Genomic DNA, 15,713 nt, shown 5'->3' on the forward strand with positions numbered 1-15,713 from the left:
AATATATGAGCCTATTGCACATTACATTATATGCATTGGTTATCTTAGTTTATGACATTTTTTTATTTAATATTTTTAATTCTTCATTGCACTTGTGGCTCTTCACGCCCTTTATAACTATTATATATCTTTTATGTAATCGAAAGGGTATATATTTATGTGTACAGCACTTGTAATTTTCTTTGAGCTTATATTTTCATTGATTGCACATCTATGCACCTAGCACTTTGATCCTTCTTTATCTGACTCATATTTTTATATTTATATAGTGTGCATATATATTTTTTATATAAATATTCATATAGTCCCATATCTCTCTTATTTTACCATATTGCATCATATTTTTAATATATTTATTGTCATATATATTGGACATTATCAATTTTAGTTACCAGACAGCGCCATTCCCTCTACCCCCTTTCCTACATCTTATAGTCTTTGGGCTATAATCAATGGAGGCTGCAGTCTAGTATTTATATATTGCGGTTCATTTTTATCCTTATACCACAAGCGCGGAGTTCATTACCTCTATTTCTACTGCTCATTGTATATTTATCACATTATTTTACTGTTGCCACCCAACAATATTTAATTCATCACTATAAGCAGCGCCATTACCCTATTTTTACCTTCATCTTATATAGTGTTTGACTATAGTTCAGGGAGGCTGCAGCCTATTTATTTATTCTTAGGGCGGAGCCTATTACCTTGATAGTCCATAAGAGCACTAATAGTTTTTGCTATTTGTATTACCACAGACAGCACAAAACTGAGTATCTTAATCTAGTGCTTTGAAATGCCTGGAAAAAATGGAATTTGACTTATCATACAGACCCCCGAGTGCCCTTCTTCCCACATTCCGGTCCCCTTCAATCTCAGGACCACCCCCCATTCACCCATACCTGTGCCCCCCCCGAGTGGCCCAGCCTGAATTTTATGGTGGGGGTGGCAAGCGAGTGCTGGGGGGCGTGCCGCCGCCGGCATAAATGCGTTTTGTGGGGGGGGGTGTGTCCTGGTGGGGTCCCTAGCAGGGGCCCCCACTTGCTGTCCAACTGTACCTGGTGGTCCTAAATACTCTTGGACACTTTTTTCCCAATTTCAGTGTTCCAAAAAAACTATTTGTGAAAATCATGCTGCACCTCAGTGACAATTATGCCTACACCTTATTGTTTAGACCTGTATAGGAAAATTAGGTCAGCTACACATGACCCCTTTTATGGGGGGAGAAGAGAGGCTTGCAGTTGCTTCCACAGCTATACACCCAGGAGCCACCAGTTCAACAAAGTGTCCAATTCCCTTTAAAACGCTGGCTGCTTTCCTCTGTCTACTTCTACCATCTTGGACTATAATATGCTCAAAAGGATTATAGAGCCCCCATTATGCAATATTTGAAGTCAGCCAAACAATTTATTAAAAATAAAATACACACTCACATTTATTGATGCACATGTGCTGGTGCAGTACAGCAGGATTGCACAAATGTCAAACCCAACACATGGTATTACCGGCATCACTTTCGGAGCCGCACTTCCGGTCTATCAGTATGATGTCACCCAGCTCTGCCCAACGTTGCGTCATTGGTCCATAACTTCACCAGGGTATAGGGCAGGGTGACTCAAGCTGGGATTTATCAAAGCGCTGTTAAATTGTTACCATGGTTTGTCCCTCATTTGCATGCGCAGTCCAATCCTACCTAGGATACACAGTATAGTTATCCTCTTAAATACTAGCCTCTCTCTTACTTGAATAGCATATCATGTACTAGTTAGAAACAATATATGCACCAAGCATGTGCCTAAAATAGGTAATTTAATAAAACACATAGATACTTTATCATCATACCCATTAAAATCTATACAAACCTATAATAAATTAAAAAAAATATAAAAAATTACATAATTTTATTTACAGTATATAAAAAGGTCTACAAATTGGCACATATCCCATCTAGTGGCAACATAATACAATACAGATGTGTAGAATAGTAAATGATACCCCATCTAGTGGTCAACTTAAATCCTACACCACTCAAATTATTTAATATTCTCTAATAAAGCAGTTTACATCAAACTCTATATTGAGCCCTTTAGGTGTAAGAGTAATTTAAATATCCATTTAGACTCACATTGGTTTTGATCTGGTTACTGTCTCTCCAATGTTTTTTTTTTTTTATATATATATTTTGACTCCCCAGAATTGTAATAAGGGATCCTTGTTATGGTAAATGGGAACGTGTTTAGATATACTGTTTTTTAACCCTTTCACTATTTTAAATAGGCTTATGAATTCTCTTTTAGTGGTCTTTTTGATCTCCCCATGTATTGCAGGCCTCATGAGCACTGCAATACGTACACCACACCTTCTGTATGCATGAAGCAAAATCTTATAGATGTAGCTACACAATCAGTCTTTTTAAATTTAAATGATTTGTCCTTTTATGTGCATAAAATCTTCTACTTGGTGGAAAAAAAAAAAAGGTCCATTTGTTTAGTTTTGGGAGGGTCCACCACACTCTTCACAATTCTGTCCCTTGTAAAACCTGTTTTAGATGATTCCTATGTTCTCAACCTTTTTGTGCTGCATTAATTCAAGACAATAGGTAGATTTACATCTTCCTATCCTCAAAATTCCTCCATCTATATTCCTTTAATTCTTTGATTTTTGTCATCCATAAACTTGCTATAGTCTTTTTGAGTAAAGCTTTGACCATTTTCTCTTGCCTGCTCTTTATAATCTTCTTTCTTTGTACAATTTCTCCCTAATATTATCAACTTGCTTTTCGGAATGTTTATGAACCAAGAGTCATAGTGACAACTGTCACTAGATATACAACTATTTTGATCTGTAGAATAGAAAAAAAGTTTTCATACATTACTCCTCTGTATTTTAATCTTCAGATCTAAATAGTTTTTTTCTCTCAAATTCCCAGGACAATCCGATATTCCTGAGAATTGACGATTTTTTTTTTCCAACCATTTTAGACCTTTTGTAAGTAAAAAAATATAATTTTAATGTAATCTATATAATAATTGAAACATGTATATAAGTTTGTATTTCATGTTTTAGTTATATTTGAATGTGTATGAAGATAGAGCATGGATATTATGATTTTTGTTTTTATTATCTATTTCCAGCACATGCCGGGTGCATATTTTGTTTCAAACTAGTATAGGATATGCAGTCCAAGTAATGAAGTTTAATGCTAGTATTTGAAGCCCCGTACACACGATCAGAATATCGTACAAAAAAAAAAAAAATAACGCTTTCAAAGCGATTGTGCGATATTCTGATCGATTTTGTACACAGCTTTCGTCTGAAATTTTCCAAAGGGACAAAAGTTTTTGTTTAATTCAGTACAGTTTTTGTCCAAAAATACAACACAAATAAATGACATTGCTTCCAAATTTTTATTCTGTCGTATGAGAATTTTCGTACTTTAGTAACCTATTTGTTTTTGATATGGAGACTAGCATAGCAAAACTCTGAAAAACATGGACGATCATTCATCCGATAATCTCATCGTATGTACTATGCTTAAAGTATAACTATATAAAGGCAAAAAATGTTTTCCCCTTTAGTTTTGGATAGAGTGGAGAGGGATTAGAACACCTGTTTTTTATTGCTGTCTGTGCCTCCATTAGGAGGATTTACCCTCTTCATTTTGTCCTGTTTACCATTATCACATTATCATTGAAAGTAAAAGAAAATCTCCAATTTTGGGTTGTCCCCCAGAAAAGGAATAGAGGGGAAATCTTTCAATGGGGACACTAGTTCTGGTGAGCTGGGGGTCCCCAAGAAATCTCCTAAATTTACAGGGATTTCCTCTCACTTCCTGTTTGGCTATGGGATAGGAAATGAAGGGAAATCACCGCAATGGGGCACAGACGGCGAAAAAAAAAACCTAACGGGTTATAACCCTACCTTACTCTATCCAAAATGAAAAAAAAGTTTGGCCTTTAGTTCTACTTTAAGAGGATAATATACATTGTATGCTAGGCAGGATTGGACAACGCATGCAAATGGAGTAACTAACCATGGTAACAGAGAGCCCTCTGATAAATCCCAGCTTGAGTCACCCTGCCCCCCATTCCCTGATGAAGTAATGTGACCAATGGCGCAACATGTTGGGGGGAGCTGCGAGAGGTCATATCAAGAGACCAGAAGCATGAAGCTAGAAGCGACACTAGTAGTTGGATTTGATGTTTGTAGCAATTCTGCTGTAGTGCACCAGTACTAGTAAGTGTATTTGATCTTTAGCTACTTCAGTACTGGGAACTTTCACCCTCTTCCTGCCCGGGTCAATTTTTAGCTTTCAGTGCCATCGCGCTTTGAATGATTATTACTCAATCATGCAACACTGTACCCTTATGACATTTTTATCTTTTTTTTTTTTTTTCCACACAAATAGAGCTTTCTTTTGGTGTAATTACTATTGGGTTTTTTTTTTTGCTAAACAAAAAAAATATCAAAAATGTAGTAAAAAAAAAAAAAATTTTTTTTTCATTTCAGTTACCGTACAAAATTTTGCAAATAAATCTTTTATAAGTTTAGGCCAAAATGTATTCTGCTACATTTTTTTGGTGAAAACACAAATCAGTGTTTATTATTTAGTCTGTAGTAAAGGTATAGAGTCCACAAACTATGGTATATATACTGTATCTGAAAAATCGATCAATCCTGATTTACTGACTGCCGCTCGCATTTCTTGAAGGCCGAAAACAGGCCAGTACAAATATTTCCCAAATTACCTATTTTTGGAAAGTAGGCAGACCAAGGTATTTAGTAGGAAGCATGGCATGAAAAATGAATAAAAAAAATATATAGTTTTTTTCACTATATTACCAAAAGTATTGGGACGCCTGCCTTTATACGCACATCAACTTTAATGTCATCCCAGTCTTAGTCTGTAGGGCTTATTATTGAGTTGGCCCATCCTTTGCAGCTATAACAGCTTCAACTCTTCTAGGAAGGCTGTCCACAAGGTTTAGGAGTGTCTATGGGAATGTTTGACCATTCTTCCAGAAGTGCATTTGTAAAGGGCAGGCACTGATGTTGGACAAGAAGGCCTGGCTGGTAGTCTCCGCTCCAACTCATCCCAAAGGTGTTCTGATTAAAGTGAGGACTCTGTGCAGGCCAGTCAAGGTCCCCCACCCCAATCTCGCTCATCCATGTCTTTATGTACAGACACACTCCTAAACTTTGTGGACAGCCTTCCAGAAGAGTTGAGGCTGTTACAGCTGCAAAGGGTGGGCCAACTCAATATTGTACCCTATGAATTAAGACTGGGATGCCATTAAAGGTCATGTGCTTGTAAAGGCAGGTGTCCCAACACTTTTGTAATATAGTGTAACTGGTGTGGCAGTGATCAGGGACACTGACTGCTGCCATTTTTGTTTTTTATTAGAATATTTTTTCTTTTACAATTTTTTTGTGACCAGAGCAATACAATGTTACCATAGAAACAATGTACTACTCCAGGGAAGTAATTATTCAATTTTTTTTTTTTTTTTACACATTATGATTGCTTAAATTATTGAATTTCAATGGTATAAGCAACCATTTTAATTGAATGAAAGGAATTAACTCAGTGAGTATAGTAATTAGCTGTGATCGGTAATAGTAATCACATGGTACAGATGCGCTGTGACCAATCACAGCTAGCAACACAATTGTACACAATGAATAGCATAAAAGGAAGTCATACACTGTTTACAAATGTTATAAGATCTACTGTGATTGGTCACAGTGATCACATGGTATCGGCAGCAGGTCAGCACACTGATCAGTCATCGGCTGTGTGCAGTGGACACAGCCAGTGACAGATTGCACCACAGCATGGCTCCTGGGGTGCGCTCGAGGGGTATTCTGGGAGGATGTCATAAGACGTCCACCCTGAACAACGAATGTCCCGCCCAGCTGTCATTTGACAATAGGCTGGGCGGGAAGTCATTAATAAATTATCTGGCTGACTTAAAATACTGCACTATGGCGGCTTTCCTTTGGAGCATATTATAGTCCAAGATGGGAGCAGTGAACAGAGGAAAGCATCCAGCCTTTTAAAAAAGGAAAATGCACATCTTTTTAAATTGGTGGATAATGGGTGTATAGCTGGGAAAGCAACTGCAAGCCCATCTTCTCCCCCCATAAAAGGGGTCATGTGCAGCGGAGGTGCAGCACAATTTTTATGAATTGTTTTTTGGAACACTGGAATTGGGGAAAAGAGCCAAGAGTACTGAAGAGTATTTGGTTGGACAGTATTTTTTTTTTTATCACTTTTTGATGGAGTATGAAAAGTTTAACATCTGGATTTATTTATTTCACAATACAGTAGCTGTTTTGGTATTGATGCTTTATTTCTTTATTACCACTGGAGTAATTTGTGAGATTCATACTTTATTATTGGGTGAATATTTTAAAGCAGCTCCGCTGCTTACATGTGGTAACACATAAGGTGTCAGCTGCAGCTCATTGGTTGTAGATATTTTTTCATTTCTTTTGGTGTATGCTTTTGAATATTTAAGTCATGGGGTGGCAGCGCAGTTGTCAGGGAAAGTGTGAAGGAATATTCTATTACTATAGTATAGAGCAGTGATGGCGAACCTTGGCACCCCAGATGTTTTGGAACTACATTTCCTCTACAGTGTAGTTGAGAATCATGGGAAATGTAGTTCTGAAACATCTGGGGTGCCAAGGTTCCCCATCACTGGTATAGAGTGTCACTTGAGCGACAGCTCAGGGGTTGCTGACATCACATCCAAGATGGCTGCGCCCAGCAGGACTTTTGGAGGGTTGTACAAACAAGGCTTTTACGAGTAAATAACGTGAATAAAATATGTGAAATCCATGGATAATCTTATGGGAAGATAAAGAAATGAATGGTCTGGTGTCAGCGTCTCTTTAACAAACTCAAATTTTACTTTACTATTGAATACTAGCACCTGTTTGATTTTTACATGCCCTGGTACATTTCCTCCAGGCGTGCGTATGCTCACTCACCTTATCATAGCCTTCCAGCTCTCTGAGCATTTTTATTTCAAAAAGGTTTCCCTCCACAGCCAACAGGGAGATCTGGGAATCACTGAGTATGCTTTGGGGTAACATACTGAGCTCCAAACAGTTCTCTTCTAGACGCAAAACCTTAAGACGTGGACATCGAGAAACTTGTGCTGAGATCTGGGATATCTGTGTGAAAAGAATGTAAAGTTAGCACAGCTACTATACTTTGGACTTGTGTGTGGCCCTAGTGGAAACAGAGAAATAAGGTCAGTGGTGGTCTACAAGAAAATAATAGAGGAGATCAAGTGCCGTTCCACACACCTCCACAGGATTGCACCATAGCAGCACATTTTCACATCTCAACAGAGAACCATTTTGGCTCAGCTGCATTTTTTTTTGCAGCATATCACAACGCACACTGCAGAAGTTGAAGTACAACAACCCCCAGTATTGGTATCAGTGGACACAATAATAACCCCCCAGCACTGGTGTCAGTGGGCACAACGACAACCCCCCCCCACCAGCATTGGTGTCAGCGGGCACAATGATAAACCCCCCCCCCAGCATTGGTGTCAGCGGGCACAATGATAACCCCCCCAGCACTGGTGTCAGTGGGCACAATGATAACCCCCCCAGCATTGGTAACAGTGGGCACAATGATAACCCCCCCCCCCCCCAGCAGTGGTGTCAGTGGGCACAATGATAACCCCCCCAGCATTGGTAACAGTGGGCACAATGACAACCCCTAGCATTGGTGTCAGTGGGCACAATGACAACCCCTAGCATTGGTGTCAGTGGGCACAATGACAACCCCTAGCATTGGTGTCAGTGGGCACAATGACAACCCCTAGCATTGGTGTCAGTGGGCACAATGACAACCCCTAGCATTGGTGTCAGTGGGCACAATGACAACTCCTAGCATTGGTGTCAGTGAAAGCAACATCACCACCCAGCTTTGGTGTGAGTAAATGCAACAATAGCAAAGAATACTAGTGTTAGTACTGTTCACCTCCCCTCACTTTGGCGGTCACTGGCAGAAAAATTGAACCCCTCCTGCATTAGTGATCAGTGTCAGTGACATTTAAACCCCTGCCCTGCACTGGTGAATATAGCAGTTAAATGTAACCCCCCCCCCCCCCCCTACATTGGTAGTCAGTGGCAGTAAGAGTTAACCCTCCCATTCCCCCACACCTGCATTTGTGCTGTGACCATGGAAATTAACCCACTATCCCCCCTTCACACTGGTGCTCACTTACCTGACACATGCTCCTGCGCCATGCTCTCTCTTTCCTTAGGCCAGGACTTTATTTGTACTGTAGGCAGAAATAACGCCACCCTCAGTACTGTCCCTCTTTAAGTGGCCATGCTGAAATGCTCTCTGGCACACCACTACCACTCTGCTTTCTATATGGTACCCAACAGCCTGCAGGCCACTTCAGAGCAATGCAAATACTATGCGTCTCAATTAATACACTAAGGGACTTGCAATATAAAAAAAAATTAACAAAGTGTGCAGCGATCCTACTTAAAACTTAATTATTATCTCATCCGCAATCCACATCCCTCAGACTAACACTGACTTGCAACAAACGTGAGAGAGAGAAAAAGAACAGGGACCTGGTTCTAAAGGCAGAAGGTTTTGTACCTTGCTGCATTCTCTACATCAAAGTACAAAACTTTTTGGGACCAGTTTTCCCCCCCCCAGCCCCACCATCTACTTACCGGAGCCCGATAGTGATCCAGAACTATGTATGAGAGGAGCATAGCTGCTTTCTTTCTCTCTCCCCACTGGCTCAAATGCTGCAGTGGAAGCCATTGGCTCCTGCTGCTGTCAATTACATTCAGCGAAGTTGGAGCAGGGGAGGGCTGAGCAGCACTCTGTGTGTCAATGGACACACAACCGGCTCGGGAGTGAACCTGCATGAGTGCCCCTAAAGCAAGCAGCTTGCTGTGGGGGCACACAGCAGAGGGGGAGCCCAAAAGAGGAGGATCAGGGATGCTCTGTGCAAACCGTTCCACAGAGTAAGTATAACGTGATTGTTATTTTTTTTTAGAAGAAAAAAAAAAAATGTAAGCTTTATAAAATTGCTTTAACATCAGGCACCATGATTTACATCTGCCTGTCATCCCTGAACCAACATCCTTGTCCAGAAAAGTAGATGCTGACCCTGTTTGATCTCTAAACAAAGATGGTGCTGGCCTTTTAGAGTAAAAAAAAAAAAAAGAAAAAGAAAAAGAAAAAAGAAGAAGATCAGGACAAACTTGTACACAACAATAGTAGGTTTACACTTAAAGTGGTTATGAAGTCTCAAGGTTTTTTTACCTCAATGCATTCTATGCATTTAAAAGTGTTACTAAACCCAGAAGCCTGCATTCACTATATCTGTTCCCCCGCAGTACACAGAACATGGAAACTCAATAATTTTAGTAAATATAAACAGCTAAACACCTTTTCTCATCAGCAGTATATAGCAGTCATTAGACTTCTTTCAGTTCCTGGTAAAGCTTGTAGGAAGAGTTTTCATACTGCACTGAACTGTCCTATGAGGCTGCAATGCCCCTGACCCTCTGTCTGGACAGTGCTGATTGGCCCTGTGCTGACCACATGCACTCTCCCAAGAAAAAAAAAAAAAAAAAAACCTCTCTAGCAATACACACCACACTGAGCATGTGCAGCCTGACTCCAAAGGCTCTGTCTTATCCAGACCTTTTCTGGAGTCAGTGGAAGAAGGGGAGGATCTGTGCATACAGGATCAAACAGCCTTTTTACACAATGCAGAGGATTAACCCCTTAGGTTCCACAGTGAGTATAACAAGCATGCTTTACTGCATATGCAGACTTATTTTACTGTTGTGGGTTTAGGAACACTTTAAAGTTGAAAAAAAAAACGCCTGTGCTACCTCTCCCCCCTTTTTTTTTTACCTGAGCCAGATAAAATTCAGCTATGTGCATGAACACAGTGGCTCCAGCTGCCGTGGGAGCACCCTATGAAGAGAAGGAGCCTGGAGAGCCAGCAGGGGACCCTAAAAGAAGAGGATTGGGGCTGCTCTGTGTAAAACCATTGAACAGAACAGGTAGATATAGGCATGTATGTTATTAAAACAAAAAAAACAAAAAATTAACAAAACCACTTTAACATGAAATATACTTACTGCTAGGTCCATTTTAACATTGGAAAGTGTGTGATCAGTGTAAGGACAGACCTAGTTATCAAGATCCTATTTAGGACCACAACGTCAAATTGCCCCATCTATGGGAGGAAGAGGGATATGTGATTAAAGTACAATTGCCAGTACCAAAAAAGGTAAAGGTACAAAGGGCTCCAGCTCTAAAATGAAGGTGTTAAATGGTGCCTACACATACAGTACATCTGGAAAGTATTCATATTGGTCTGGGGAGGCATATCCATGGAGGGACGCACAGACCTAAAGCTAGACAATGGAACCCTGACTGCCATTAGATATCAGGATGAAATCCTTGGACCCATTGTCTGGGTTCCTTCTGGTGCACGACAATGCCCAGCCTCATATGGTGGGAGAATGCTGCCAGTTCCTAGCGGATAAAGGAATTGATACTACTAAATGGCCCACGCTCACCTGACCTCAATCCAAAAGAACACCTCTGGGACATTATGTTTGGTCCATCGGACGCCGCTAGGTTGCACCTCAGTCTAGCTCAGTGATGCCCTGGTCCAAATCTGGGAGGAAATACCCCAGGACACCATCCGTCATCTCCTTAGTCAGGCATGCATACAAGCATGTAGAGGCCATACCAGTTATGAGTTAAGAGTACCATTTTGAGTTGCTGCAATGAAATTTCAACAAAATCGGACTAGCCTACTGCATATTTTTTTCACTTTGACTTCCGCCCTCTGTAGGTTAAAAATGTTCATTTCCATCAAACGACGTGGCATCCTTTCATTCCTAACACATTACCCAGTCCATATATCAGTATAGATATCCAGCATGATATTTTTTCCCATTGAGATCTGATGTGTTTTCAAAGTGTTCCTTTAATTTTTTTGAGCAGTGTATTTTTAAAGGGACAACAATCACAAACTGAATGAAGTACTACCTATGACTGAGGGTCTACCAGTCTGCTAAATATTACAAGAGCAAAATTACCCCACTACTCTTTAGACCATGGGTGTCCAACCTTTTGGCTTCTCTGGGCCACATTTAATGTAGAGAAATTTTCTCGGGCCGCATATAAAATATATACTATAGTTAAGTTATATAAGTAATAAAATGCCCCTGCGCCCTTCCCGCGCCGCCATGCCCCCCGCACTAATTTAACACAACTAGAGGATGATCAAATGAAAAGGAATCAGTATACAGAGGTTTATTTCTTCTGAGCCATAAAAAAAGGAACACTCTAACCACCATGACCACTTCAGTGATTTAAAGTGGTCATGGTGGTAGGAGTCAGAAACACTGCACATGCTCCTCTCCCCTCTGAGGCAGCCTCTGCCTACCGTTAGTTGGCAGCTGCTGTGGCCGTGCCCCCGACCAGACTTCCTTCCTCCCCAGCAAAAAAAAAAATTGTCAGGGGGCAGTGGGCCGCATTGCCTGAGGTTCCGGGCCGCAGGTTGGACATGCCTGCTTTAGACAGAGCCTCAGGAGGTGGGGAAACTTAACTTTCCAAACATTTTTTGGGCAGCACAGTGATTAAGTGGTTAGCACTTCTACCTTGCAGTACTGGGGTCCTTGGCTGGATATTATTTGAACACACATAAGCGAGGTAGGGACTTTAGATTGTAAACTCTTAAGGACAGACTGATGTGAATGTGTACAATATGTAAAAGTATTGGATGAGTACTGAATAAATAAAATAAAAATACATTTTAAAAAAGGTGTGATTCTAGATTTCTTGACTAGGAACCACTCTGTTCCTTGAGTGCCCAGTTTCACGTTTTCTCTAAATAAAAACCCACATTAAATGTATATCTTTTCAGAGAAAAAAAAAAATAATCTGCATTGACCAGATTCCCATTTCCTAGCATTACAGACCTGGTTCTGGTTTAAGTTTATCTCTATGGCTTGCACTCCAGCCACCTCATCAGGAATTGCCTGGATTTTATTTTTGGATAGGTCCACAACATCCAGATGCCGCAGGCTGCAGAGCTGGGTAGGGATAGCACGAAGTTGGTTACCAGAAAGGTTGAGGGTCTTCAAGGCAGAGAGCTGACCAAAGTCTGCTGGGAGGCGGCTGATCTGGTTAGCACTTAGATGCAAAGTCTCCAGTTTTTTCAATCTACACAGTTCATCTGGGAGCTTGCCTGAGAAAACAAAGATTTAGGATAATCCACAATACCATATGATCCATATCAGGGGGACCAGGCACATGCTTTCCATAATTTTTATTAAGTTAAAAAAAAAAAAATAATAATAATAAAATAACACACAGCTGAGGTTTATTTGAGAGGGTAATATCAACAGTAACTAGATTCAAGTGGTCAATTTATACTACAGCTCAGAGGGGACATAACCTCCCGAAAATACTAGTTGGCTGGCTGTCTCTGGCTTCAATGCTTGAACTCTTGACCAAAAACCAACATTCAGATTAGAAAGCATTAAAAAAAAAAAAAAAAAAAGTAGAATTTCAGCCTAAAACTAACTATTCTTAGAAATCTACCCCCCCTCCCCTCTCCTGCTACTTATACTGCCTAACCTGTGAAAAAAAAAAAGATGTGTATACTTACCTATTTTTAGTCTGCCCTGATCCCGTGTTAGTAAGTGGTGGCTGCAGAGGAGAGAAGAGAGCACTCAACGACTGGGAATTTCCAGGAGCTGTGAGCTCACTCATAGGCTTCCATGCCCCAGCCGTTGTCAGCCCTCCCTTCTCCACTGCAACTGAGGAGCTGGAGTTTCAGACCACGCGACTAGACAGGAACAGGCTAAAAATAGGCAAGTCATTACTTGGGCTACGTCACTGCTCCCAGAATTCCTAGCCGTTGTCGAGCGCTCCCTCCTCTCTCCTGCAGCCGGCGCTCACTGACATGGGACCACGTGACTGGACTAAAAATAGGCAAGTATACGTATCTTTTTTTTACAGGTTAGGCAGTATAGGTAGCAGGAGAGGGGAGGGAACATTTTTAGGCATAGTTAGTGTTAGGCTGGAATTCTACTTTTATTCAGCTCCTGAAAGAACATTTTTGATACACACCACCATGCACTGACCTCGTTTACACAAAAGGTATGCTCATTTGGGTGAGAGACTGCTGACACTTTGTGTCCATTTATTTAAATGAAAAAAATCCCCCCCCCCTTTTTTTTTCCTTCTCATTAATTTATAATGGTTTGTTGATTTTTTTCAGGCTCTCCTTCTTTCTGATAATGTTTGCGGTTTTCCTACATGCGCCCACTATGAGATCAGCATTTATTCTTAAGTTTTACAAGTAAGAATACCAACCTTTAGATACTACCTTAGATAAAATCTTACCCTTCAAATAATATTGGATGATTATCTGACTCCATGCTCTTTGTTGCTTTTAGATTTGTGGGCTCGTATGTGGCTCTTTTTGTGACACCAGTGGCTCATAGGCTGTTGGTTGGCTCTAACTGCTCCCCCGGTGGTCATTTAAGGATGTGTCTCATGACTTTATGTGGTTTCTGATCATGGTTATTCTGACATAGCATTGTACTATATTGTACCAGGTAACACTCTAGAAATGAAACAAACTATATGCTGTATTTATCTATATTAGTATATTACATCTAATTGAATGTTTCTGTTATAGAGTAAATTTCCTTTTTTGTGGCTTTTCTATACCCCTGAAGAAGAGAAGAGGAATATCGTACTCAAAACGCATTGGATATCTACAGTTTGGGGACTATCTCAAGTTGTGACCCACAACTAGTGGGAACACTTTATATCAAATAACAAAGAAGAATAGCCTTTGCACTTTTTGTACGCAAAAGTACTAACGTTTTTAGATCTTAAATATTTTGTTAACAATAAAGCTTTGCTACTTTTTATTATAAGAGTTATATATTGTTGTATACGATTCTGTTGCAGATAAAGTCCCACCTACGAGGGTTCTTCTTGCTTTTAACTCGGCTCCTGATCTGCATAATTGTTCTAAGTCAGTGGCTCAGAGAAAGCAGAAGTCAAAGGTTCAGCAGGAAAACCAGTCAACTAACATTGTCAGAAGGGTACATAGCAAAGGCAGCCTCCAAAATTTCTTAGTACAGTTTCCTATAAAGTGAAACTGAACTCTGGAAGCCGTGACCAAAGAAATCCAGGCAAAGGACTGGTCATCAGTATTACCTTTTGTCTGCCTGCCACTGATCTTTTCCCCATTATGGATTTACTATGCCTTGTTCTGCATGGTGCCTTTGTTTGGACATGTTGGTAGAAACTCCCTCATGCCAAAGCCTCCAACAAGGAGAGCAGTACAGTAGTGACATCACCAAATTTCATGAGACTAGTAGTCAGAGGCAGCAGTGCCTTAGATTTCACACAGCAGAAATACAGACAGCTCTTAAGCTTTAGGCACAGGAGCACCTAGCTATACTCACAACCCAGAAACTACACTGCTGGTTTTTAAGAGGATTTCCAGACAAAATGGTACATCCTTAAAGCGTTTGTTGCCCAAAAAAACAAAAAAAAACAAATCCTGTTCCCTTAAAGCATGATATACAGCACAGTGCTTGTGCTGTGTAATTTGGCCCCCATGTCACCTAAAATACCTGGCTGATCCTGCCAGTTTCTACCCTCCTCTCTGTACACTGACCACGATGTATCATGGCTGCTGAGCCCTGACACCATAGTCAGCATACGTGTCTCTGTCATCCGCAGATATCTGCAGCTCTCCTCTGTCTCCCGCTATCTCTCCCCCTGCTGTCTCCCTGCCTTTCAACTCACTAGCGCCGCTCTGCTCCTCTTCCAGCTGCTAAAAAAATGTATGTGATCTTTACATCATCCCATCTGTTAGATTACAAACTGTATCCTAGTGCCTGTGCTTTATTAAAAGAAAAAAAAGCTGATTTCTACCTGTTTTCACAGCGCCACTCAGCTGTCACGTGACTCCCGGCTCTCTCCTTCTTTCCTCCCCTCCTCCCCAGCTGAGGAAGTTCTTGGCCCCCGCCCCCTGGAGATGTCAGATGGGGAGAGAAGAGAGTCGGGAGTCATGTGATCGCCGATAGGAGCTCTGAAAACAGGTAGAAATCAGCTTTATTTTAATAAAGCACAGGCACTAGGATACAGTTTTCAATCCAACAGGGGGGGGATGATGTAAAGATCACATAGTGGCTTAACAACCGCTTTAAGGGTACTGCTTAGTCACAATTAAAGTGAATCTCTAGGCAAGACCTTTCTTTTGGGGGGGGGGGAGAATGATCAAGGAAGCAACCAGGAGAATCACCAGTGTGTACTGGAGATTTAATCGCCAAGAGAAAAAAAAAAAAAAAAGAGAGGAGCAATGCAAAAGTTTTCAGAAGAGGTGAAGGGGAAACATGTTTTAGGGCAACTGTCTAAGAGAGGAATTTTTCTTCTAGGACAGGAAATGAAGGAAAATGTATCCAATGCACAGAGAGGAAAAAAGTAAACCGACTGTTTTTTTTTCCTTCTCTTCTCTATCCAAAACCTAAAAAAAAAAAAAAAAAAAAAAAAAAAAAAAAAAAAAAAGCTTTGGCTATACGTAGATGTCAACATTAATCAAAGCTATCATTCGCTTGACTGTTTTGGGAAATCAATGGTTTCATTTGCTTTTTTT

General features: G+C 40.6%; 1 protein-coding gene across 1 annotated transcript in view; it reads right to left on the bottom strand.

The window, feature by feature from the left end:
- Positions 1-15,713, bottom strand: part of LRRC57 (leucine rich repeat containing 57) — a 33,060-nt gene that overhangs the window by 4,984 nt on the left and 12,363 nt on the right. The window contains exons 4-5 of the mRNA XM_082275038.1: positions 12,007-12,275; positions 6,997-7,182 (exon numbers count right to left, since the gene is read on the bottom strand). Coding sequence (XP_082131164.1) covers positions 6,997-7,182; positions 12,007-12,275 — 455 coding nt within the window. The remainder of the gene's footprint in view (positions 1-6,996; positions 7,183-12,006; positions 12,276-15,713) is intronic.

This window comes from Pelophylax lessonae (assembly GCF_965119305.1).
Source record: "Pelophylax lessonae genome assembly, chromosome: 13".
Classification (NCBI taxonomy): domain Eukaryota; kingdom Metazoa; phylum Chordata; class Amphibia; order Anura; family Ranidae; genus Pelophylax; species Pelophylax lessonae.